Source organism: Narcine bancroftii, chromosome 4, assembly GCF_036971445.1.
Source record: "Narcine bancroftii isolate sNarBan1 chromosome 4, sNarBan1.hap1, whole genome shotgun sequence".
Taxonomy (NCBI): Eukaryota; Metazoa; Chordata; class Chondrichthyes; order Torpediniformes; family Narcinidae; genus Narcine; species Narcine bancroftii.
Genome location: NC_091472.1, coordinates 243,039,206 through 243,064,081, shown reverse-complemented (window position 1 = coordinate 243,064,081; position 24,876 = coordinate 243,039,206). Strand labels below are relative to the sequence as shown.

Genomic DNA, 24,876 nt, shown 5'->3' with positions numbered 1-24,876 from the left:
ACTGTCTTTGTAACATTACACCCTCCACTGTTTAATATTACACTACTTATTGTTTTGCCTTGGCCAGATAGCATGTTTAAAAAAAAGTTTTTCACTGAATCTCAAAACACATAACAATAAACAATTAATTTAATGAAAGGAAGAGAGATTTTGCCATCGAGAAATTATAAAGTCATTGGAATTCACTACCGAAGACATTGAACATTCAGTCATTGAGTTCATTTAAGCCTGGGGATTCAGGGAAGTTTCAAGCATTTTCCAGTATAGATGTCAGGCTGACTAGTTTGTATATACCAAATTTCTCTCATTAATTTCTTAAGATCAATGCAGCTCAGTTCAATTCCCAGACTTTGCTCCACTTGCAAGTTCTAACAAAAATATGTCCATCTCAGATGTCACGATTTTGCATTGTCTTGGCATCCTGTATTTTTTCCAAGCCTTTAGCCCATATGCAAAAATTTGTTCCCAATTTTATCCCTACATGTTATTATATCCCATTGTTTATTTCTCTCACCAGAGAACATAACTTTTCCTCATCTTATCTTAACAAGAATGCACATCTCAGTTCACCCGTCTCCCATACTTAGGAACACATTTTAAATTTACACAACCTGTACTTGCAAGGGGCACCAGGCGACACTATTGGTGACTCTTTGTCAAGGCATTTTCATGTAATGTACACTGACATAACAATAAAAGAATCTTGAACCATAGTTTTTTTTCCTTTCTAAAATATTTTTGTTATTTTAATAAAGAATTTATACAAACAAAAAAGGTACAATAAGAGTGCGGGCAGTTACATAAACTAATTAAGATATTCCGTATATCACATATAAATTGTAAATCGTATCCTTTATTCATATTCTAAATAGTATGTACCTTTTTTTTGAAAAAAAAAACAAATATATATAAAAAAAAAGAAAACCAGGAGAGGAGAAAAACTCAAACCCTTTACCTAACTGCATTGCCAGATGTTATATGACAAGTATTAAAAGAAAAATGAAGTTTAAAAAAATTACTATAAGGAACATGGAAAAAATACAAGTCAAACAATTTAATTACATTGCAGTAGAATTATAAAGTAAAATAGTGAGTCATAAATGAGCCCCATAACTTCTGGAATCTTATAACTGAGTTATTGATTGAATAACGAATCCTTTCCACGTTCAAACAGCACATGATGTCACACAACTACTGATCATGAGTAGGTGGAGAAGCATCCTTCCACTTTAGTAAAATCGCATGCCTCGCCAAAAGGAATGGTGCGACTCTGAACCAAAGATAAAGAATCATTCCTTCCTGTTGTACCAAAGATTCAGTGAATCATAACTAAACTCACCAAAGCCCCATTATAGTTCTGCTAGATCTATGCTCCTTTCAGTGGTCAATAGGCACTTCTTACGCACCAGGCCCAAAATTAAAACAGTATGCAAGCCATTCAATATAAAGGCCAAAATTATACAAAACCTTGAAATTTCATTCTGTCCGCTGGTTTTTGCATGATTTTCATATTTAGATGTAAAAGTCTTTTAATACTCGCCATTTAAAATGCACCACTTTATTTCACATTCTGGAGTCCAAACTGCTCATCTTTACTTTTTTTAAAAAAAATTGAACTTTGTCATTGTTCAATATACAACTTTCTGCTTCCACATGCATTACATAAAATTCTTTCCAGTTAATGTCCCTTGTGGTTAATCTTTCAAGATTCACATCTTGATTTGTGCATGTTAACTCCATTCCAATTTAGCTTTGAAGGTTAGATGCATTAATGGATACGCCATCTTAATGGGAGAGGATTTTCCAGTTTTATTTTTGTAGTGAATGTCTGCCAAGCTGCCTGTCTACCCTCTGGCGAGCCTTGCTGTACTAACATTGGCTGTGCATTATCTCTACTGTTGAGGACACTCCCCTTGGATATAACTGTATATGCATCTATTGTCTTTCATTATTGTACCATGAGGTTCTACCAATAAAAGCCATGATTATTGTTTGACCATATAGTCTTTGTCTACTTCATCAACTGGCACTTCAATTTTAAACTAGAAAAGCAGAAAATTGTATCCTGACTGCCAGTCCACCTGTAGCCATCGTTATCAAAGCTTATTTAATTATCTGTTATAATTCTATCTCTTTCCCTTCTTCTTCTTCTTTGGCTTGGCTTCGCGGACGAAGATTTATGGAGGGGTATGTCCACGTCTGCTGCAGGCTCGTTGGTGACTGACAAGTCCGATGTGGGACAGGCAGGCACGGTTGCAGCGGTTGCAAGGGAAAATTGGTTGGTTGGGGTTGGGTGCTGGGTTTTTCCTCCTTTGTCTTTTGTCAGTGAGGTGGGCTCTGCGGTCTTCTTCAAAGGAGGTTGCTGCCCGCAGAACTGTGAGGCGCCAAGATGCACGGTTTGAGGCGATATCAGCCCACTGGCGGTGGTCAATGTGGCAGGCACCAAGAGATTTCTTTAAGCAGTCCTTGTACCTCTTCTTTGGGGCACCTCTGTCTTGGTGGCCAGTAGAGAGCTCGCCATATAACACAATCTTGGGAAGGTGATGATCCTCCATTCTGGAGATGTGACCCACCCAGCGCAGTTGAGTCTTCAGCAGCATGGATTCGATGCTTGCAGACTCTGCCAGCTCGAGTACTTCGATCTTGGTGATGAATTCATTCCAATGAATGTGAGGATGGAGCGGAAACAGCGCTGATGGAAGCGTTCTAGGAGTCGTAGGTGATGCCGGTAGAGGACCCATGATTCGGAGCTGAACAGGAGCATGGGTATGACAACAGCTCTGTACACGCTGATCTTTGTGTGTTTCTTCAGGTGGTTGTTTATCCAGACTCTTTTGTGTAGTCTTCCAAAGGCACTATTTGCCTTGGCGAGTCTGTTGTCTATCTCTTTGTCGATCCTTGCATCAGATGAAATTGTGCAGCCGAGGTAGGTAAACTGGTTGACCGTTTTGAGTTCTGTGTGCCCGATGGAGATGTGGGGGGTGGGGTGGTGGTGGTGCTGGTGGTCATGGTGGGGAGCTGGCTGATGGAGGATCTCAGTTTTCTTTAGGCTGACTTCCAAGCCAAACATTTTGGCAGTTTCCGCAAAACAGGACGTCATGCGCTGGATGGGCAACTAAAGCAGCATCGTCTGCAAAGAGTAGCTCTCTCTAATTCTATCTAAGACTGAGCTAAACACCAAATGGGTTTGTTCTGAACAATTCTCATCGGCACTTATTTAAAAATAAAGTATTTCATTAGATGAGCACTCATTTCAAACCCAATAATTTATGGATTCATACACACCTAAAGAAAGTAAACCTATTACTTATTATGAATGGCTATTGCTTTGCATGGATGCTACACAACTTGCTGAGTTTCTTCAGTATTTTTGTACTAAACATCCAATGGCATCGTTTTTCAGTTTATGCAAAATTGCTGGATAAACTCAGCAAGTCACGCAACATTCTTTTGTAGCAAAGATAAAGATACATAACCAGTTTTTTAGGCCTACGTCCTTCATCAAGATATGATCAAACTGCAGCCAGATACCTGAATAAAATGGCAGGGAGAGGAGCAGGGAAGAGGTTATGTGGATATGTGAGAGAGGGCACAAGAAGAAATAAAAACTAAAAAGTAACAGGGAAAGAACAGAGAGGGAAGGGGGTGGAGATCTAGAGGAAAAGATACAGAGGAATGGGAAAGTGAGGGAGACAGGTGAGTGGCCTAATAGAAACCAGAGAAGTCTATGTTTATGCCATCCAGTTGGAGAGTGCACAGATGAAATATTAAGTGTTACTCCTCCAATTTACGGATGGCCTTGTTTTGGCAGTGCATGAGGCCATGGACAGACATGTCGGTGTGGAAGTGGGGTGCTAAATTAAAATGGGTGGTCACTTGGAGATCCCAGTTATTCCTGAAGATAGAGTGAGGGTGCTCAGTGAAGCAATCGCTCAATCTATATCCAGTCTCTCTGATGCAGAGAAGACAACAATGGGAGTACCAGATGCAGTAGATGACACCTGAAGATTCACAAGTGAAATGTTGCTTCACTTGGAAGGACAGTCTGGGGCCCTAAATGGTGGTGAGAAAGGAGATGTGGATGCAAGTATGGCACTTCCTGCGGTCATAGCAGTAGTTAACAAGGGGGCAATTAGTGAGAAGCCATGCAGCGAGGGAGTGGTCCTTGCAGAATGTGGAGAGGGAGGGAGAGGGGAAGATGTGTCTGATGGTGGGATCATGTTGTCAGTGATTAATAGTGTGGAGAATAAATTGTTGGATGTAGAGGCTGGTCCTGCGATAGGCAAGGACAAGGGGAATCCCGTCCGTGTCACGCCTACCACCAGAGGGGGCCAGGGCAGATGTGCGGAAAGTTGATAAGATGCGTTTTCCTGCCTCCAATCACCAGGCCAATTTTGGATCTAGTTTGACAAAACTTCTTGGAATAACATGGCCTTACTTTTAGGAAAAACCTACTATGCGAAACCTTATCAAAAGTCTTGCTTAAGTCAACATATTTTCATAACATATCTTCCACCTTGCCTTCATCTACCTTTTCAGTAATTGCCACAAAAATACTTCGATTTGATGACATTTTCCATGCACAAAACCACATTGATTTCCCTATGGCTCTGTCTTTTCAAAGCGATCATAATTCTTATCACTAAGAATTTCTTTCCAGTTGTTTCCCTGCTATTGACATATACTCATTGGCTTGTATTTTTCTGCTTTATCCCTATCACCTGACTTGAATATGGAATACTTCCAGTAGTCTGGTTCTTCACCCATGGATAAAAATGATGCAAAAATTTGCATCATAGCTCCAACAATCTCTTTCATTGCTTGTCACAACACCTAGGATAGACTTCATCAGCCTCTGGAGATTTATTCACCTTGATGTCTGTCAATTTCACCACCATTTTCTCCTTGCTGATTAATGCTCCAAACAACAAGTGTACACCTCTTTTAACTCTCCATGCTTCCCATTCTTCTTCCTGGTAAACACTGACATAAAGTATTCATGTAGGACACCAAACATATCCATTGGCATCACACAAAGACATTCCCTTTAGTCCTCACAAGGATCTTTGCTTTTCCTGGATACCATCTTTCTTTTGATACAATTATAAAAGTTTTGGATTTCTCTTTAATTCTGTTGGCCAGGCCTCTTTTGCCCAACTAATCCATTTCTTTCCTCTAAAAATTTCAATTGACTCAATAATTATTTCCTGTACCACTGCAAAATTCTGTGTTGATTTGTCACATATCACTAACTACTGCTGCAAACCAGTTTCACAAACACATGTTGAATCAAGTCCAGGTTTATTACACAGAGCCTTCCAGTATCAAGACAAATACGGGTAACGACAGAATGGCAATATGATTTAAAAATCCTGAGTTCATCTGCAAGGTTGAGATGTAGCAATGAAACTTAATTGGAGGATAAGATGATATGGAGTCAGCTTATCCTTGAATTGATGCAGGGGATAAAATGAACATGCTTAAATCTCTATTTAATCTAAAGTAATGTGCAAAGGTGGCATAGAAACAGACTGGAAATTAACAAAAATTTGCAACACATCTATAGTAATTTACTTTTGATTTAAATGTTCAAATAATATGACATTTTGCATTACATTTTCACCACAGAATTTTTTAATCATTGAAAAGCAATTCTAAACTATATACAATAACTGGAATAAACAAAAGTAAGTAAGGAGTGTCATTCAAGTTCACAAAAATCACACGACATGAAAATCTTCTCATTTGGAAATACTTTTGAGAAATAAAATCTTAAAGAATGAACTGCTTTAAGTTTTATAGATAGCCTGGCCATCTTTCTTTTCAATGCCCTCCATATTACAGGTACACAATCCTTTATTCGGAACCCTTGGGGGACAGTGCGTTCCAAATTTCGGAAATCCAGCTTTAAACCCACCTGAATTGTGCTGCTTTATCCACCCCCACCCACTTCCAATTGTGCTGCCATCTCCCCACTCTCGCCCACCCGTCTCACACTGCCGGTCTCTCCCCCCACCCCCCCATGACCGTCCAACTCGCGCTGCCTGTCTCCCCCCCATCGCCTGCCTGACTCACAGTCAGTCTCCCGCCCCCCCGATTCATGCTGTTGGTCCCCCCCACCTCGCCCACCCGACTCGCGCTACCTGTCACTCCCCCCCCCCCACTTGACCGCCCGACTCGCGCTGCCTCTCTCTCCCCAGTTGCCAGATTTTGGAGCTTTCCGGATTTTAGATGTCCGGATGAAGGATCGTGTACCTGTATTCAGTTGTGCAGGCTGCAGGATTAATCCCAAATTCAACAGGGAATGCAATGTTATGGGGTCTGAAAAGGCAAATGGAGTCAGTCCTTGGCCAGGTCAGCCAAGATCTTATTGAATGGTGGAGCTAGCCTACTTCAGCTCTTACTTCTTATGTACTTGAAGCCAGTCTGTAGGTGGCCAGAGGAAAATTATGAAAGAGATTCAGAAAAATCAACACTGGAATTCTATACATTTTTCCCTGGAGTTTGTTGGTTTGTGGCTTTCTCTGAATCACAGTTTAAATAAGACACTCACCATATCATTGCTCCATTCTTTCATAATCTAACAATGATTGGTATAAAACATATCAAAAAGTACAGACCAAAGCAAAACATAATTCTACCTACCTTATTACCATGAATTACTTTAAATACTTTTGAAACATGCAGCGGTGCCCTTCTTGAGAGGCAAATTCAGTTCATAATGTAAAAGCAAATGTACCTGTAAATAAAATTTTTGTTGATAAAATCCATCTGTGGTACTGAAGCAACATGAACTTTGACTTCTTGATTTCCTCCAGTTGTGCTCAGGTAATCCACTGTCCATTTTGATGTGCACGTGCCCAGGTAAATTCCTTTAAGAACTGCAGGCTTCCTCTGAGGATTGTTTAAAAAAATTGAGCCAAATTATTTTTTTCCCAAAAACAATTGATTAAACTCGCTAACCAATAAACACATTTATGAAACGACCATTCCATGTAATGTCAACATCCAGTTGAGAGACATGCAAAATAAAATAGGACATTGGAGAAAACATAGGTAAAGAAATTGCTCAGCGACTTTTCATCTTGATTCATGCAAATTTTACTATGCAGTTCCAGACTATACTCATTTAAAATTATTATTATGGAGTCCAGAGGTCCCCAAAAACCAGCAGCAATAGATATGCACTAACACACAGGGTTATTTAAACAAAAGTAGTTTTTAAATTATATTTGAACAAGAAAACAGAATTAAACTTTAACTTATTATTTAACCAAGTTACTTAACCTACCTAATCCATTTAATCCCCCTCTAATACTAAGCGCAGATGTGTGTAATGTATATTTAAGATAAGAAAAGTTCTTTGGATCACAGTCCAATCTCAATGGTTGCAGGCAATTCTTGTACTGTGCACAGAACTTAGCATTAACAAAGTTCACCAGTCTTTGGTGCTTAACAGGCAAATGGTTACCACTCAGGAGGGTTCTTGCTGGTTTTCAGAGAGAGATTCCTTTTCCAGGACATCCACAACTGATTCCTTCTCAATCAGTCTTGCTGACAAAACTTGCCCACTTCAGGGTTCTCCAGATGATCCTCTTTCTTTCAGGTCACCTTTCAGACCGCCAGTCTTCTCCTTTGACCAGACAGCCTTCCAAAGTTTGCCAGCTTGTCCCTCTGGAACTGATTTATGTGTCTCTTTCTCTCTCACTCCCTCCCTCTCTGAGAGCAAAGCTGTTCTGTCCCTGCCTGCAAAAATCACATGCTCTCCCAGGCAAGCTGCTGCCATTGCTACTTTGTTGTTTTTTTGCAAAAAGAACTCTGCAAAAGTCCTGCAAATATCGTGTGTTTTAAAATGTGTGTGTGCAAGCTGCTCTCGCAATTTATCCCAAACCACCTCAAAATACTCTGTCACATTATTTCTTAAATGAATACTCTCCATTGGTATAGACAGAGGAGGTAAGGGAAATTGAAGCAAAGGATGATGCAAAAGTTAGAGGTTTAAAGCTGCTGGCAAAGAAGCGAGCTGTCCACCAGGCTCACCTTACAAAGCCGTCCTGTCCAGAGAAGAAACAAGCCTTCCGTCGCGCATGCAGCCATCTTCAGCGCAAACTCCGGGAGATCCAAAATGAGTGGTGGACTAGCCTCGCCAAACGAACCCAGCTCAGCGCGGACACTGGCGACTTCAGGGGTTTCTACGAGGCTCTAAAGGCTGTGTACGGCCCCTCACCCCAAGTCCAAAGCCCGCTGCGCAGCTCAGACGGCAAAGTCCTCCTCAGCGACAAGATCTCCATCCTCAACCGATGGTCAGAACACTTCCAATCTCTTTTCAGTGCCAACCGCTCAGTCCAAGATTCCGCCCTGCTCCAGCTCCCTCAACAGCCCCTAAGGCTAGAGCTGGATGAGGTTCTCACCCTGGATGAGACATATAAGGCAATCGAACAACTGAAAAGTGGCAAAGCAGCAGGTATGGATGGAATCCCCCCCCCCAGAGGTCTGGAAGGCTGGCGGCAAAACTGTGCATGCCAAACTACATGAGTTTTTCAAGCTTTGTTGGGACCAAGTAAAACTGCCTCAGGATCTTCGTGATGCCACCATCATCACCCTGTACAAAAACAAAGGCGAGAAATCAGACTGCTCAAACTACAGGGGAATCACGTTGCTCTCCATTGCAGGCAAAATCTTCGCTAGGATTCTACTAAATAGAATAATACCTAGTGTCGCCGAGAATATTCTCTCAGAATCACAGTGCGGCTTTCGCGCAAACAGAGGAACTACTGACATGGTCTTTGCCCTCAGACAGCTCCAAGAAAAGTGCAGAGAACAAAACAAAGGACTCTACATCACCTTTGTTGACCTCACCAAAGCCTTCGACACTGTGAGCAGGAAAGGGCTTTGGCAAATACTAGAGCGCATCGGATGTCCCCCAAAGTTCCTCAACATGATTATCCAACTGCATGAAAACCAACAAGGTCGGGTCAGATACAGCAATGAGCTCTCTGAACCCTTCTCCATTAACAATGGCGTGAAGCAAGGCTGTGTTCTCGCACCAACCCTCTTTTCAATCTTCTTCAGCATGATGCTGAACCAAGCCATGAAAGACCCCAACAATGAAGACGCTGTTTACATCCGGTACCGCACGGATGGCAGTCTCTTCAATCTGAGGCGCCTGCAAGCTCACACCAAGACACAAGAGAAACTTGTCCGTGAACTACTCTTTGCAGACGATGCCGCTTTAGTTGCCCATTCAGAGCCAGCTCTTCAGCGCTTGAAGTCCTGCTTTGCGGAAACTGCCAAAATGTTTGGCCTGGAAGTCAGCCTGAAGAAAACTGAGGTCCTCCATCAGCCAGCCCCCCCACATGTCCATCGGGCACACAAAACTCAAAACGGTCAACCAGTTTACCTATCTCGGCTGCACCATTTCATCAGATGCAAGGATCGACAATGAGATAGACAACACACTCGCCAAGGCAAATAGCGCCTTTGGAAGACTACACAAAAGAGTCTGGAAAAACAACCAACTGAAAAACCTCACAAAGATAAGCGTATACAGAGCCGTTGTTATACCCACACTCCTGTTCGGCTCCGAATCATGGGTCCTCTACCGGCACCACCTACGGCTCCTAGAACGCTTCCACCAGCGTTGTCTCCGCTCCATCCATTGGAGCGCTTTCATCCCTAACGTCGAAGTACTCGAGATAGCAGAGGTCGACAGCATCGAGTCCACGCTGCTGAAGATCCAGCTGCGCTGGATGGGTCACGTCTCCAGAATGGAGGACCATTGCCTTCCCAAGATCATGTTATATGGCGAGCTCTCCACTGGCCACCGTGACAGAGGTGCACCAAAGAAAAGGTACAAGGACTGCCTAAAGAAATCTCTTGGTGCCCGCCACATTGACCACCGCCAGTGGGCTGATAACGCCTCAAACCGTGCATCTTGGCGCCTCACAGTTTGGCGGGCAGCAACCTCCTTTGAAGAAGACCGCAGAGCCCACCTCACTGACAAAAGGCAAAGGAGGAAAAACCCAACACCCAACCCCAACCAACCAATTTTCCCCTGCAACCGCTGCAACCGTGTCTGCCTGTCCCCCATCGGACTTGTCAGCCACAAACGAGCCTGCACCTGACGTGGACTTTTTACCCCCTCCATAAATCTTCGTCCGCGAAGCCAAGCCAAAGAATCTCTGCATTTTTATCATGAATTATGTAAATTTGTTGTAATTATTGTCAATGGAGCAAAGAATGATGGATGTGCCAAAGGTTGTGGGCAAAAGATTGATGTCCCAGGGAGAACCTTGGTTCTCAGACTTGGTTTCAACCAAGGGTATATTATCCATCAATAGATTGAATTATATCCATTCTGTTCTTTGCTTGCCTTATCCCCAACATTCTTTCTTTTTTCTTTGGCTTGGCTTCGCGGACGAAGATTTATGGAGGGGGTAAAAAGTCCACGTCAGCTGCAGGCTCGTTTGTGGCTGACCAGTCCGATGCGGGACAGGCAGACACGATTGCAGCGGTTGCAAGGGAAAATTGGTTGGTTGGGGTTGGGTGTTGGGTTTTTCCTCCTTTGCCTTTTGTCAGTGAGGTGGGCTCTGCGGTCTTCTTCAAAGGAGGCTGCTGCCCGCCAAACTGTGAGGCGCCAAGATGCACGGTTTGAGGCGTTATCAGCCCACTGGCGGTGGTCAATGTGGCAGGCACCAAGAGATTTCTTTAGGCAGTCCTTGTACCTTTTCTTTGGTGCACCTCTGTCATGGTGGCCAGTGGAGAGCTCGCCATATAATACGATCTTGGGAAGGCGATGGTCCTCCATTCTGGAGATGTGACCCACCCAGCACAGTTGGATCTTCAGCAGCGTGCATTCGATGCTTGCGGACTATGCCAGCTCGAGTACTTCGATGTTGGTGATGAAGTCATTCCAATGGATGTTGAGGATGGAGCGGAGACAACGCTGGTGGAAGCGTTCTAGGAGCCGTAGGTGGTGCCGGTAGAGGACCCATGATTCGGAGCCGAACAGGAGTGTGGGTATGACAACGGCTCTGTATACGCTTATCTTTGTGAGGTTTTTCAGTTGGTTGTTTTTCCAGACTCTTTTGTGTAGTCTTCCAAAGGCGCTATTTGCCTTGGCGAGTCTGTTGTCTATCTCATTGTCGATCCTTGCATCTGATGAAATGGTGCAGCCGAGATAGGTAAACTGGTTGACCGTTTTGAGTTTTGTGTGCCCGATGGAGATGTGGGGGGGCTGGTAGTCATGGTGGGGAGCTGGCTGATGGAGGACCTCAGTTTTCTTCAGGCTGACTTCCAGGCCAAACATTTTGGCAGTTTCCGCAAAGCAGGACGTCAAGCGCTGAAGAGCTGGCTCTGAATGGGCAACTAAAGCGGCATCAACATGATTATCCAACTGCACGAAAACCAACAAGGTCGGGTCAGATACAGCAATGAGCTCTCTGAACCCTTCTCCATTAACAATGGCGTGAAGCAAGGCTGTGTTCTCGCACCAACCCTCTTTTCAATCTTCTTCAGCATGATGCTGAACCAAGCCATGAAAGACCCCAACAATGAAGACGCTGTTTACATCCGGTACCGCACGGATGGCAGTCTCTTCAATCTGAGGCGCCTGCAAGCTCACACCAAGACACAAGAGAAACTTGTCCGTGAACTACTCCCCAACATTAACTATATTGCAAAACACAATGTGACTGCACTGCCAATGGACCATCTTTTCAACACTCTCCCTGCATTTTCTCCAAAGATATTCTTAATGAAGGTTATGCAGGTGTATGGAACATACTGTGCAAAGTATTTTTTTTTAAATTTCATGTCAGTAAGATAAGAGGCAAAGTTATGCCAAACATGTCCCTTCCCTAGAAATTACTAGGCTTACCCACAGCCCTCTATTTTTCTAAGCTCCAGGTATCTATCCAAAAGTCTCTTAAAAGACCCTGTTGTATCCACCTCCACCACCATTGCCAGCAGCCAATTCCACAGATCCACCACTCTCTGAATAAAAAAAACTTACCCCTGACATCTCCTCTGCACCTTCTCTCCAGCACCTGAAACCAGTGTCCTCTTGTGGCAACCATTTCAACCCTGGAGAAAAAGCCTCTGACTATCCATACAATCAATGCCTCTCATCATCTTGTACACCTCTGTCAGGTCACCTCTCATCCTCTGGCTCCAAGGAGAAAAAGATGAGTTGACTCAACCGGTTTTCATAAGTTATGCTCCCAAATCCAGGCAACAGCCTTGCACATCTCCTCTGCACCCTTTCTATGGGTTTCTCATCCTTCTGGTAGTGAGACTGAACACAAAACTCCAAGTGAGGTCTGACCAGGGTCCAATATTGCTACAACATTACCTCTCAGCAACTAAATTAAATCCCACAATTAATGAAGATCAATACACCATATGCCTTAATCACAGAATCAACCTGCACAGCTGCTTTAACCATCCTACCGATTCGGACCCAAAGATCTCTCTGATCCTCCACACAGCCAACAGTCTTAACATTTAATACTAGATTCTGCCATCATATCTGACCTACCAAAATGAACAACTTCACATTTATCTGGGTTGAACTCCATCTGTCACTTCTCAGCCCAGTTTTGCATCCTATCAATGTCCCACTGTATCCTCTGCCAGGCCTCCACACTATCCTCAACACTCCCAACCTTTACGTCACCAGCAAACTTACTAACCCATCCATCCACTTCCTCAGTCAGGTCATTTATTTTTTATAAAGAGTAGGGGACCCAGAACAGATCCCTGAGGCACACCACTGATCACCAACCTCCATGCAGAATATGACCCATGTATAACCACTCTGCCTTCTGTGCGCAAGCCAGTTCTGGATCCACAAAGCAATGACCCTTGGATCTCATGCCTCCTTATTTTCTCAATAAGCCTTGCATGAGGTACCTTATCAAATGCCTTGCTAAAATCCATATACACATCTACTGCTCTTCCTTCATCAATGTGTTTAGTCACATCCTCAAGACATTCAATCAGGCATGCAAGGAACGACCTGCCCTTGATAAAAAGGCATGTTGGCTTTTCCTCATCATATTATACCTATTCAAATGTTTATAAATCCTGCCTCTCAAGATCTTCTGCATCAACTTACCAACTCTACTCTCGGACAAAGACTTTCTATGCAATCTTCACTCTCACAATTTTATAAATCTCTCTAAAGTCACCCTCAGGCTCCTATTCTCCAGAGAATTCAGTCTCTCCTTGTAACTCGATTAATCTCGTCCCAGCAACTCAACAAACAAAAATTATGTTGATACAGTTGTGCCTTGATTGATTAAGAAAATGACAGGGTAATCAGGTTTGATCGTGTAGATTAGAAATTTAACTGGAATGATTCTTATGCCAAGTGGTCCTTGTGCCAAACGATACAAAATAATACGACCAATCACATTAACTTGGCATGACTTCTTAAGTCTTAGAATTTTCAGAATAGGTGGCATTTTGTGGATACTATGAACCAGTCATTTCTCACAGCAAAAAGAAGAAACTGGAGGAAGTCAACAAGTTAGGCAGCTCCATAGGCAAAAATGGCCATTCATGATTTTGGGTTGAGGCCAACTGTACCTGTGGTCCAATACTAATAACACATTTTTGCCCCTCCCAAGCTTTCCCTCTTCATATGCTTAATAACACCCTTTTTTACTCGAGTCTCAACAAAAGATCCCAACCTTTTAGTTGATTGACCATTTGTGCCCATGGATGCTGCCTGACCTGCTGAATTCCTCCAGCTTCTCATTGTTTGCAGAAGACTCTAGCATCTGCAGTTTATATGTTTCTCACGTTACTTAGACTCTACTTTTGACTGCACCAGGTCCCTATTCCTCTTGTATTTGAATTTTAAAGCTATTGACGGTTTACATCAATAGTTCAAGTTGCAAGTAGTTAAGGTCATAGTTTGTTAGAAAGAAGAATAATGTTTTTAACTAACCAGTTATAAGAACCAATGCTGAGATTCATGAATCAACCAGCAAATAAGAGGGAGTCATATTCAAAACAGTGACTATGACACAAACACACACAATATAAATTGAATAAGCATCCTGTGTCATTGTTTTTAAAAAAAAATTAGAACAATAAAATATTTTAAGTATTCAGACACTGCAATGCAGAAAACTGAAAAAAGGTCATACAAGACCCTCCAGGCTATTTATCAGCCACAAAAAAAAACACATTATTCATTTACAAGTAAATATCATTAAAGAGATAGCTGAATAAGTGAAATCAGTGATATTGCATAAAGAAGAAACTCTTCCAAATGTGTTTTGAGTGTCCTTTAACAAATCCCAATACACTTCAGAACCAACTTTAAAAATGTTGTTTTACCAAGCAGACAAAAACAAAATTCAAGATACACTTAGTAGTGTAGGCATCATTCAGAGAGAAGATTCAGTGTTTTGAATTAAGGACCTTTCCCAGATAAGAAAAGTGAGGCCCAGTGTTTGAAGATACATTAATAGGGAAATTGAGAGAGCAAAAGAAATGGATGTGACCAAAGCTATCAAGTCAAACAGCAGATGGAACAAAATGATATTTGAGCAAATCAGAAAATTCTAAATTTAAGATACAGACATATCTATGAAAAGGGGGTTTACCTGAAATTGTTATAAAGTCTCAAGAGTTTTAGCTTGCCAAGCAAGAAGATGAGCCTTGGAGCAACATAGGAGATTGGATATATAGAGAGAATATATCATCGAACAGCAAAGTACAGGAACAGGTCCTTTGGTGCACTGAATAGGATATCAGATTATATTAATTCTCCTCTGTAAAGATCAACATCCTATCATTCCCTGCGCATTCACATATAATCTAGAAGCTAGGATGGTGTCTATTTTCACCAGTACCCACAGCAGCCTGTTTCAGGAACTGGAATGGGATAAGCAAAGAGATTGGAAATGCTCTACAGATTGGTCATCCGATCCACATAGTTGTCTAGACGTCTATTAAACATTACAACATGTACTCGCCTCTCCCATTTCCTAAGGCTGAGGTCATCCATATACCCACCATCCTCTGTGAATACCCTATAATAAAAATGCCCCTCAGGTTCCTTTTTTTAAAAATCAATGGTATCTAGTTTTAAACTCCCCTACCCTGGGGAAATAACTATTTGCCTTATCTAGTGATTTTATAATTTCCCGCTCAGCCTCCTAGGTTCTGGGAAGAAAAGACACATCCTCCCCAGCCTTCCTCCAGTGTTGGTCACACATTCGTCCCTTTTTTAAGAAGTAATCGTGGCATTACAACAAAATCGTCCTCAATTTCCAGGAATTAAAGAGAGGGAGAGCTGGAATTTCGATTTAAAGCGTTTAGCCGAGTGCCTACGTTCCTGGAAAAGAATCCTACCCCTAAGCTCCCGGTCTGTTGGCAGTAGTTCAGGAGAAGGCCTGGCGAACCGCACTTACGAGTGGGTAGACCTTGTGTAAAAATGTTTGCTTGTCCACATGGTTGAACACGGCCACCGAAGCCTTCCTACAACCCTCCATGTTGGCCAATGGCACCAGAAAGCGCCCGTCTTTCCATGGAGTCCGCCCGAAAATCTAACCCCCGCCCAGCCCCGGACCCCACACGGACACGTGCAGATCCCCATCGAGGAATTAAAAAAAAAGGACTGAAACTCTCAGGAGGTTAGGCGACGTCTACAGAAGGGAAGGCCTCAGGTGGGAAACTCGTCATTCATGTCTGACCCGTGGCAGCGTCGCTCGCCACAGGGTTCGGGTCGCTCGGCGGAACCATTATCGCGTCGGACCGAGCCCTCCAATGACGTCGCCCCGACGGTCACTGGGACACGTGACGCAGGGGAACAGGGCAAGATGGCGCTGTCCACAAAACGCTGGAACTTGGTGCGGTTGGCTTTCAACACCCTGTCCTGGGCTTGCAGGACGCAACGGTGCTTAAGGATGGCGGCCCCGTTGCCTTCTGTAACGTCGCACCCCTGTGCCAGATGCTTTGGTTCAGAGCGAGAATCGCGGCGATCGACCAAGAAAGTCGTGGTGGTCGGTATCCCCAACCCCTTCATCTGGGCCCGCACCAAGATGTATTTCTTCTTGATTAGAGCTTATTTCGACCAGGACTTCACCTTCGACGAGTTTACTACTGGCGCCAAACAAGTGAGTGTAGGTTGGAGTTAGTAAACTTGCTTCTTAGCAACAAGAGGACTGATTTTTGGTGGGGGTAAGGAACAACATGCGAATCTTCGGTCCCTCCCATTTCCCCGCTCTCTGCAGCCTTGACTGTTTCAGCTCTTGAGGTGCACAATATGATGGGCGTCTCTCAATGGCTTTTGGAGCCACTTCACTCTGAGGAGGGGTGTGGGGAGAAACCCTAACTCAGACATAGAATCAGATTTGTTGACTAAACAAAGAATTCCTGGATGAATTAATCAGCTCAGACATGGGTAGAAACGATTTTTTAAAAATTGAGATTAATCTGAAAAGTGGTTGATATTATGTAAATAAAGGGGAAAATAACCAGGGGAGTGGTCCAGAGGAAACAGGGTACAGAACAGAGGTACAAGAGGTGGAGAGACCACTTAAAATGGTGGGGCATGTGAAGAAAAAAAATGAGGAGGTAAAGAAAAGAAGGGTCTATTAACATGCTGTGTCTAATTTTTTTTCAAAATGGAAACAATGAAACTGAATGGGGTGGGCTCAAGTTGGAAAAACTCATGATCATGCCATTAGCTTTAAGGTTGTTCAAGAGGAATATTGTGTTGTTCCTTAAATTTATGTTTGCCCTTACAATGAATGACTCCAGTCCATCATGGACCTCATCACTCAGGTGATCTTCCTACCACCACTTCCAACTTGATAATTCCAACCTTGCACCTACCACTTCAATCTCCTACCCAAAATTAACAAACAGAACTGCCTGTCAGTCCAATTGTTTCTACTTGCCCTGTCCCATCAAACTTGACTCCCCATACTGCAACTTCCTTCTGTTCCCCCTCATCTAGTCCTTTCCCATCTACATTAGGGATACTATTCACATTCTCCACCATGGGCAGAGGCATGGTCCCAGGTACATTTGTCTTTTTGTCAGGTATTCTAATTGGATACCTCTCCCCAACTCTTTCTTTGCTACATTGAGATCTGCATTGGTACTACTTCTTATTTGACAATTTCATTAACTATGCTGCCAACATCAACTTGGCTCTTAAATTTACCAGGATTACTTCTGACAGTTAACTCCTCTTTCCACACTTCTGTCTCCATTTCAGTGGACAAATTATCTCTGTACATCTATCACAAACCTACTGTCCCTCCCTTTTTCTCAATTACCAGGAGAGTCTTTGTTTTCTGAGAGACAATCAAGTAAACTTCCTGGAATTGAGTATCCTAAAATAATGAAGTTACCTGAATGAAATGTTTCCTACTTCAAATCTGCCTTTGGAGTTAGGATTTGGGAGGGTAACAGGACACCACATCATGGTATATTTTTCGGTTATTAGTACTTTCTGTTATATGGGAAGGCAACTGTCCTCATTCTGCACAGTGCTAAAACTTGGCCAAAATTAGTAGTTCTTGTCAGTTTTAATTATTTGCTTTTAATCTTTTACACCTGGTCAGAACAATTGGCAGTTTTGGCAATCAGAGATTGGGTTGCGAGCTCTTTTTTAAAACTGAGACCATTCCCCTTCAATGTTTTTTAGCCTTTTTTCCCACTCACCATAGGTGCTCTGTGATTAGTAAGGGATTACTTAAGGTGGTATGTGAGGAGGAGGTGGGGGGGAGAAGTTGAGAAGCACTGCTCTAGATCCAATTGTTAACTGAAACATTTTGCTTGAGAAAAATTGTCATTAATTCATTTCCTTTGGAGTTATGAAACCTGCACATAAGTCAATTAGGTATGATTTAAAAAAATGGTTTTCAAGCCTTTTTTCCTTCCATTCACATCTTTCTTTGGCTTGGCTTCATGGACGAAGATTTATGGAGGGGTAAAGTCCACGTCAGCTGCAGGCTTGTTTGTGGCTGACAAGTCCGATGTGGGACAGGCAGACACGGTTGCAGCAGTTGCAAGGGAAAATTGGTGGGTTGGAGTTGGCTGTTGGGTTTTTCCTCCTTTGTCTTTTGTCAGTGAGGTGGGCTCTGCAGTCTTCTTCAAAGGAGATTGCTGCCTGCTGAATTGTGAGGCGCCAAGATGCACGGTTTGAGGCGATATCAGCCCACTGGCGGTGGTCAATGTGGTAGGCACCAAGAGATTTCTTTAGGCAGTCCTTGTACCTCTTCTTTGGTGCACCTCTGTCACGGTGGCCAGTGGAGAGCTCGCCATATAACACGATCTTGTGAAGGCGATGGTCCTCCATTCTCGAGACGTGACCTACCCAGCGCAGTTGGATCTTCAGTAGCATGGATTCGATGCTGTCGGCCTCTGCCATCTCGAGTACTTCGATGTTGGAGATGAAGTCGCTCCAATGAATGTTGAGGATGGAGCGGAGACAACGCTGGTTGAAGCATTCTAGGAGCCGTAGGTGATGCCAGTAGAGGACCCATGATTCGGAGCCGAACAGGAGTGTGGGTATGACAACGGCTCTGTATACGCTAATCTTTGTGAGGTTTTTCAGTTGGTTGTTTTTCCAGACCTTTTGTGTAGTCTTCCAAAGGCGCTATTTGCCTTGGCGAGTCTGTTGTCTATCTTGTTGTCGATCCTTGCATCTGATGAAATGGTGCAGCCGAGATAGGTAAACTGGTTGACCGTTTTGAGTTTTGTGTGCCCGATGGAGATGTGGGGGTCTGGTAGTTATGGTGGGGAGCTGGCTGATGGAGGACCTCAGTTTTCTTCAGGCTGACTTCCAGGCCAAACATTTTGGCAGTTTCCGCAAAACAGGACGTCAAGCGCTGGAGAGCTGGCTCTGAATGGGCAACTAAAGCGGCATCGTCTGCAAAGAGTAGTTCACGGACAAGTTTCTCTTGTGTCTTGGTGTGAGCTTGCAGGCGCCTCAGATTGAAGAGACTGCCATCCGTGCGGTTCCGGATGTAAACAGCGTCTTCATTGTTGAGGTCTTTCATGGCTTGTTTCAGCATTATGCAGAAGATTGAAAAGAGGGTTGGTGCGAGAACGCAGCCTTACTTCACGCCATTGTTAATGGAGAAGGTTTCAGAGAGCTCATTGCTGTATCTGACCCAACCTTGTTGGTTTTCATACAGTTGGATAACCGTGTTGAGGAACTTTGGGGGGCATCCGAAGCCCTTTCCTGCTCACGGTGTCGAAGGCTTTGGTGAGGTCAACAAAGGTGATGTAGAGTCCTCTGTTTTGTTCTCTGCATTTTTCCTGGAGCTGTCTGAGGGCAAAGACCATGTCAGTAGTTCCTCTGCGCGAAATTCCCACTGTGATTCTGGGAGAACATTTTCGGCGACACTAGGTATTATTCTATTTAGGAGAATCCTAGCGAAGATTTTGCCTGCAATGGAGAGCAGTGTGATTCCCCTGTAGTTTGAACAATCTGATTTCTCGCCTTTGTTTTTGTACAGGGTGATGATGATGGCATCACGAAGGTCCTGAGGGAGCTTTCCTTGGTCCCAGCAGAGCTTGAAAAACTCATGTAATTTGGCATGCAGAGTTTTGCCGCCAGCCTTCCAGACCTCTGGGGGGGATTCCATCCATACCTGCTGCTTTCAGTTGTTCAATTGCCTTGTATGTCTCTTCCTGGGTGAGGACCTCATCCAGCTCACATACCACCTTGAGTAATCCCTTACTAATCAGAGAGCACCTCTGGCATAGAAGTGGTATGTGAGTGAAAAGAAAACTTTTGAAAACCCCCGCCTTAAGGAGTCCATTTGGATTAAGGATGACTTACTTCCAGAATGATAAAACAGGTTTACTGTCTCTTTCAAGATCTCCTGAAGTGTTCAACAAGCTGTGAGGTACTTTTGAATAATGCAGGAAGTGTGATGACTAATTTATGCAGGGAAATGTTCTACATTTGGCCTCATGAATACCAATATCAAAATTAAAAAAAAATATCAGTGTAGGTATTTTTTGTAACAACAAGTAACTTATTAAATATTCTAGATACATTTGAGAGAGCAAAAGGAATAGAGAATAGATGAAAGTCTTGGAAGCTTGGCATAGAGAAAGATGCTTCCATTTTAGCACACCACTTTACTGCATTACAATAGTGATCAAGCTTCTAAAAAATGTTGCTGACTAAGCTTTTAGACAAGGTTCAAAGTCCCTGGGGAGGGAGGTTTGAAGCCTGTGGTTGTAGAAAGGGAGAGAAATAAACTGGAACCTGGAATTAGGGGATAATTATTGGCTTATTAGTGATTACATAAATTTTCTTCTTTCTTTGGCTTGGCTTCGCGGACGAAGATTTATGGAGGGGGTAAAAAGTCCACGTCAGCTGCAGGCTCGTTTGTGGCTGACAAGTCCGATGCGGGACAGGCAGACACGATTGCAGCGGTTGCAGGGGAAAATTGGTTGGTTGGGGTTGGGTGTTGGGTTTTTCCTCCTTTGCCTTTTGTCAGTGAGGTGGGCTCTGCGGTCTTCTTCAAAGGAGGTTGCTGCCCGCCAAACTGTGAGGCGCCAAGATGCACGGTTTGAGGCGTTATCAGCCCACTGGCGGTGGTCAATGTGGCAGGCACCAAGAGATTTCTTTAGGCAGTCCTTGTACCTTTTCTTTGGTGCACCTCTGTCACGGTGGCCAGTGGAGAGCTCGCCATATAACACGATCTTGGGAAGGCGATGGTCCTCCATTCTTGAGACGTGACCCATCCAGCTCAGCTGGATCTTCAGCAGCGTGGACTCGATGCTGTCGACCTCTGCCATCTCGAGTACTTCGACGTTAGGGATGTAAGCGCTCCAATGGATGTTGAGGATGGAGCGGAGACAACGCTGGTGGAAGCGTTCTAGGAGCCGTAGGTGGTGCCGGTAGAGGACCCATGATTCGGAGCCGAACAGGAGTGTGGGTATGACAACAGCTCTGTATACGCTTATCTTTGTGAGGTTTTTCAGTTGGTTGTTTTTCCAGACTCTTTTGTGTAGTCTTCCAAATGCGCTATTTGCCTTGGCGAGTCTGTTGTCTATCTCATTGTCGATCCTTGCATCTGATGAAATGGTGCAGCCGAGTTAAGTAAACTGGTTGACCGTTTTGAGTTTTGTGTGCCCGATGGAGATGTGGGGGGGTTGGTAGTCATGGTGGGGAGCTGGCTGATGGAGGACCTCAGTTTTCTTCAGGCTGACTTCCAGGCCAAACATTTTGGCAGTTTCTGCAAAGCAGGACGTCAAGCGCTGAAGAGCTGGCTCTGAATGGGCAACTAAAGCGGCATCGTCTGCAAAGAGTAGTTCACGAACAAGTTTCTCTTGTGTCTTGGTGTGAGCTTGCAGGCGCCTCAGATTGAAGAGACTGCCATCCGTGCGGTACCGGATGTAAACAGCGTCTTCATTGTTGGGGTCTTTCATGGCTTGGTTCAGCATCATGCTGAAGAAGATTGAAAAGAGGGTTGGTGCGAGAACACAGCCTTGCTTCACGCCATTGTTAATGGAGAAGGGTTCAGAGAGCTCATTGCTGTATCTGACCCGACCTTGTTGGTTTTCGTGCAGTTGGATAATCATGTTGAGGAACTTTGGGGGACATCCGATGCGCTCTAGTATTTGCCAAAGCCCTTTCCTGCTCACGGTGTCGAAGGCTTTGGTGAGGTCAACAAAGGTGATGTAGAGTCCTTTGTTTTGTTCTCTGCACTTTTCTTGGAGCTGTCTGAGGGCAAAGACCATGTCAGTAGTTCCTCTGTTTGCGCGAAAGCCGCACTGTGATTCTGTGATTACATAGATAAGCTATAAGGTAATACCATGTCATGGTATCACATTAATATAAATTCGTATTTTGAATGGGTGTGCTGGAAAGTAGTTAAGCCATTGAAGATGGGAGTGATAAGTGATTATTGGGTCAGATCTGATAATTCACCAAATAATTTTCCTTTAATTAAAGAGAATATTTCCCAACACTCCAAAACAAAAAGGAAGAAATGAGCTTAAAAATCCACCTTAAATTTGTTTGTCCAATTCTTATTGGTGTACATAACTATCCCATACCTGCAAAATAAATGAGCCTGAATTCAGAATTGAGTGACATCATTTATGCAAAGGAGGCAACACTTTAATAGCTCAGATGGAGAGTTGTCCAAACTGAAACACTAAATAATCCTTTGAATTGAGCTGAATATGTCAGCCATTTCACCCAGTGAGCCTGCTTCCTTGCTCAGCCAGAGTTTTTGTAAACTCAAATCATCAACATTCAATTGAAAAAAGAAACACAAAAAAAATCCAATGTTGGAATCTTGAGCAAATAATGAGCTGCAGGAGGAACTTAGTGGGTCAGGTGGCATCATGGGGAGAACTGTTTGATCAACATTTTTGGTCAGGACCTTTAAGCCTAAAGTGGGAAGGTCAATATCAACTATATAAAGGGCTTGAAGAAGCTGGGGATGGGCTCAGAGATGATAGAGTATTCCTTTAGGAAGAAACCACGGGTAGGTGGGGGGGGGGGGGGGTGAGGAGATAGATTATAGAGAAAGATAAACTTGGAGTAGTTAAAGAGATGAAAATAGTGGAACCAGATTGTTGTGGGGGTTACATGGAATTAGAAAAATCAATGTGTATGCAATTGGGCTTAAGGCTGTCCAGGAGGATTGTGATATGATGTTCTGCAAAGGAAGAGGTCAGAAATAGACGTATCTGTGTGCGATTTCAATTCCCATACCTTTATCACCTCAGACTATCCACACATTTTTTCCCCTGCTTTGATTTCGTTGATTTCTCCTCTTCCCATTTTAGTCATGAGAAATAGTCCTGTGACCTGAAACAATGACTGACGTTTTATGCCCATGGATGCTGCATGACCTGTTGAGTTCTATTTAGTAGCTTATTGTTAACATTCCATGTGATGCTGATAAGGCAATCCAATTTCAAATGTGGATAAGATGACAAGAAAAAAAATGAGCTTGTACTTGATGACTTGAGGAATTTTGGTTTACAAGTAAGTAAATAACTTTGAATCATTGAAATTTAAGAAGAGTCCCAAATCAGTATCCGACTTCCAAATTATAGCAATACATTTTCTCGCTATTGACAAAGCAATTTGAACAAATTTTACTTGATACATATTCAGTTTTAATTTGGGTTTAATCCCTCTAACATCTCCTTCCAATAAATTAACCATTTCAAGCCAAAAAGGTTCAATTGTGAAACACTACCAAGTTGAATGCAAAAAAAGTACCAACTTTTGGTCCACATCAAAAGCATAAATCGGAATAAATATATTTCATGTAACTTTTGTGGTAAATATAATGGATGAATAAAACTATATTGAACTAACCAATGTCTCACATTTATTGTACTTTTCATACTCTGAATCCAACTACATTCATCTATTTGCTTATTTAAATCAAACTCCTATTTATATCTCGATTTATGAACTACTTCTTTTCAAGTCTTTTGTAATAATTCATACATCTCTGAAATGAATTTCTTTACATCCCTAGTACTTAATAATAATTCTACTTCTGTCTCCATTCAATACTAAATCTTGACCAAAAGTTTCACAAAAAACTCTTAATTTGATAATAATAATATCTTGTATTTTCCAATTTCTTAAACTTTTCCTTCATTCTACTAAAAGTAATAAATTGCTCAGCTTTAAACAATGTTTAATTTTCTTAATACCACAATTTTGCCAAATTGTAAAGAAAATTTCATTTTCCATAGAAAATGGAATAATTCAATTTTGAAATCAAGGTGTTCTTCCAGATATGAAACCTCTTCCTCCAATCTCTTTAGAAATTTGGTATCAAAGTTCAATTAAATGTTTCAGCATGGGTGTTTCTCTATTTGCTGTTAACAAGCTTGCATTCCATTTATATATATATATATATATAATGTTGTGGATGTTTCTCCTATTTTATCAAGTTCTATATTTACCCATGCTGGAACATTATTTAACTCCTACATTACATTAATAAATATCAACTGTGCTGCTTTCTAATAATTCATAAACTTGGGGAGCTGTAAACCTCCTAGATCATATTTCCAAGTCAATTTCTCCAAAGCAGCCCTAGCTATTTTCCCTTTCCATAAATATTTTCTATCACAAACATGTAATTCCTTAAAAATGTTTTGAGGAATTAAAATTGGAATCGATTGCAACAAATATTGAATTTGAGGAAAAACATGCATCTTAACACAATTTACTCCACCCATCAAAGTAATAGGTAACATATTCCATTTTTTAAAATCTTCTTTAATTTTCTTTTATAAAGATAAATAATTTTGTCAGCAACAACACTTGATGCTTCCCTTCATGCATAATAAAGCAGCTTACATGGTATCCCATGCCAACATCTTACCATTCATACTTTTGCTATTGTATCATCTTCAAAATGCATCAAAGCAATTCCCAATCCTGACTTCCAGAAAGAGTAGCAGAAAGATAGGACCAGTAAATTTCTTTCAAAGCCACATATTATGTAGACATGGTCATGTGTTACTGGATCAAGATCCTCCATTTTCTGCCTAACAGAATAGGAAGAGCAGCCATACTTAATTGATAGCCACCATTGTGTCGTCAAATCAGTAAGTGTGTCCATCAACGTCATTGCCAATGAGTCCCATATACCTTGAGGAAATAGTGCCAAGTGTAGCAGAGTGAATGGCATCCAAAAGTTTTTGTAACTTTTTTATTGAGGAATTGTTCCCTTGCTTGATTTGACAAACCCAGTTTTGTATTTTTAGTGTCAGTTAGGATGTGAATATCATATTAATACAAACAAAATGTTCACTTTTTGAAATGAAGAACAATAAATAAACTTCAAATTATTGGATCAAGCAAGGGAAGTAGATCAAAATGTCTGTTAACACAGC

The 24,876-nt window shown here is 42.5% G+C and overlaps 2 protein-coding genes across 6 annotated transcripts in view; one reads left to right on the top strand and one right to left on the bottom strand.

The window, feature by feature from the left end:
* Positions 1-15,704, bottom strand: part of tyw5 (tRNA-yW synthesizing protein 5) — a 45,449-nt gene extending 29,745 nt beyond the window's left edge. For 2 of the 3 annotated variants that reach the window (XM_069934532.1, XM_069934534.1), the window contains exons 1-2: positions 15,429-15,704; positions 6,740-6,894 (exon numbers count right to left, since the gene is read on the bottom strand). In XM_069934532.1, the coding sequence (XP_069790633.1) occupies positions 6,740-6,894; positions 15,429-15,509 (236 nt within the window). In that variant the 5' untranslated portion in view covers positions 15,510-15,704. Of the gene's footprint in view, positions 1-6,739; positions 6,895-8,040; positions 8,272-15,428 lie in introns of those variants that run through there. The other variant, XM_069934533.1, reaches the window with a different exon arrangement.
* Positions 15,687-24,876, top strand: part of maip1 (matrix AAA peptidase interacting protein 1) — a 34,773-nt gene continuing 25,583 nt past the window's right edge. For all 3 annotated transcript variants that reach the window (XM_069934536.1, XM_069934537.1, XM_069934535.1), the window contains exon 1: positions 15,687-16,133. In XM_069934536.1, coding sequence (XP_069790637.1) covers positions 15,702-16,133 — 432 coding nt within the window. In that variant the 5' untranslated portion in view covers positions 15,687-15,701. The remainder of the gene's footprint in view (positions 16,134-24,876) is intronic.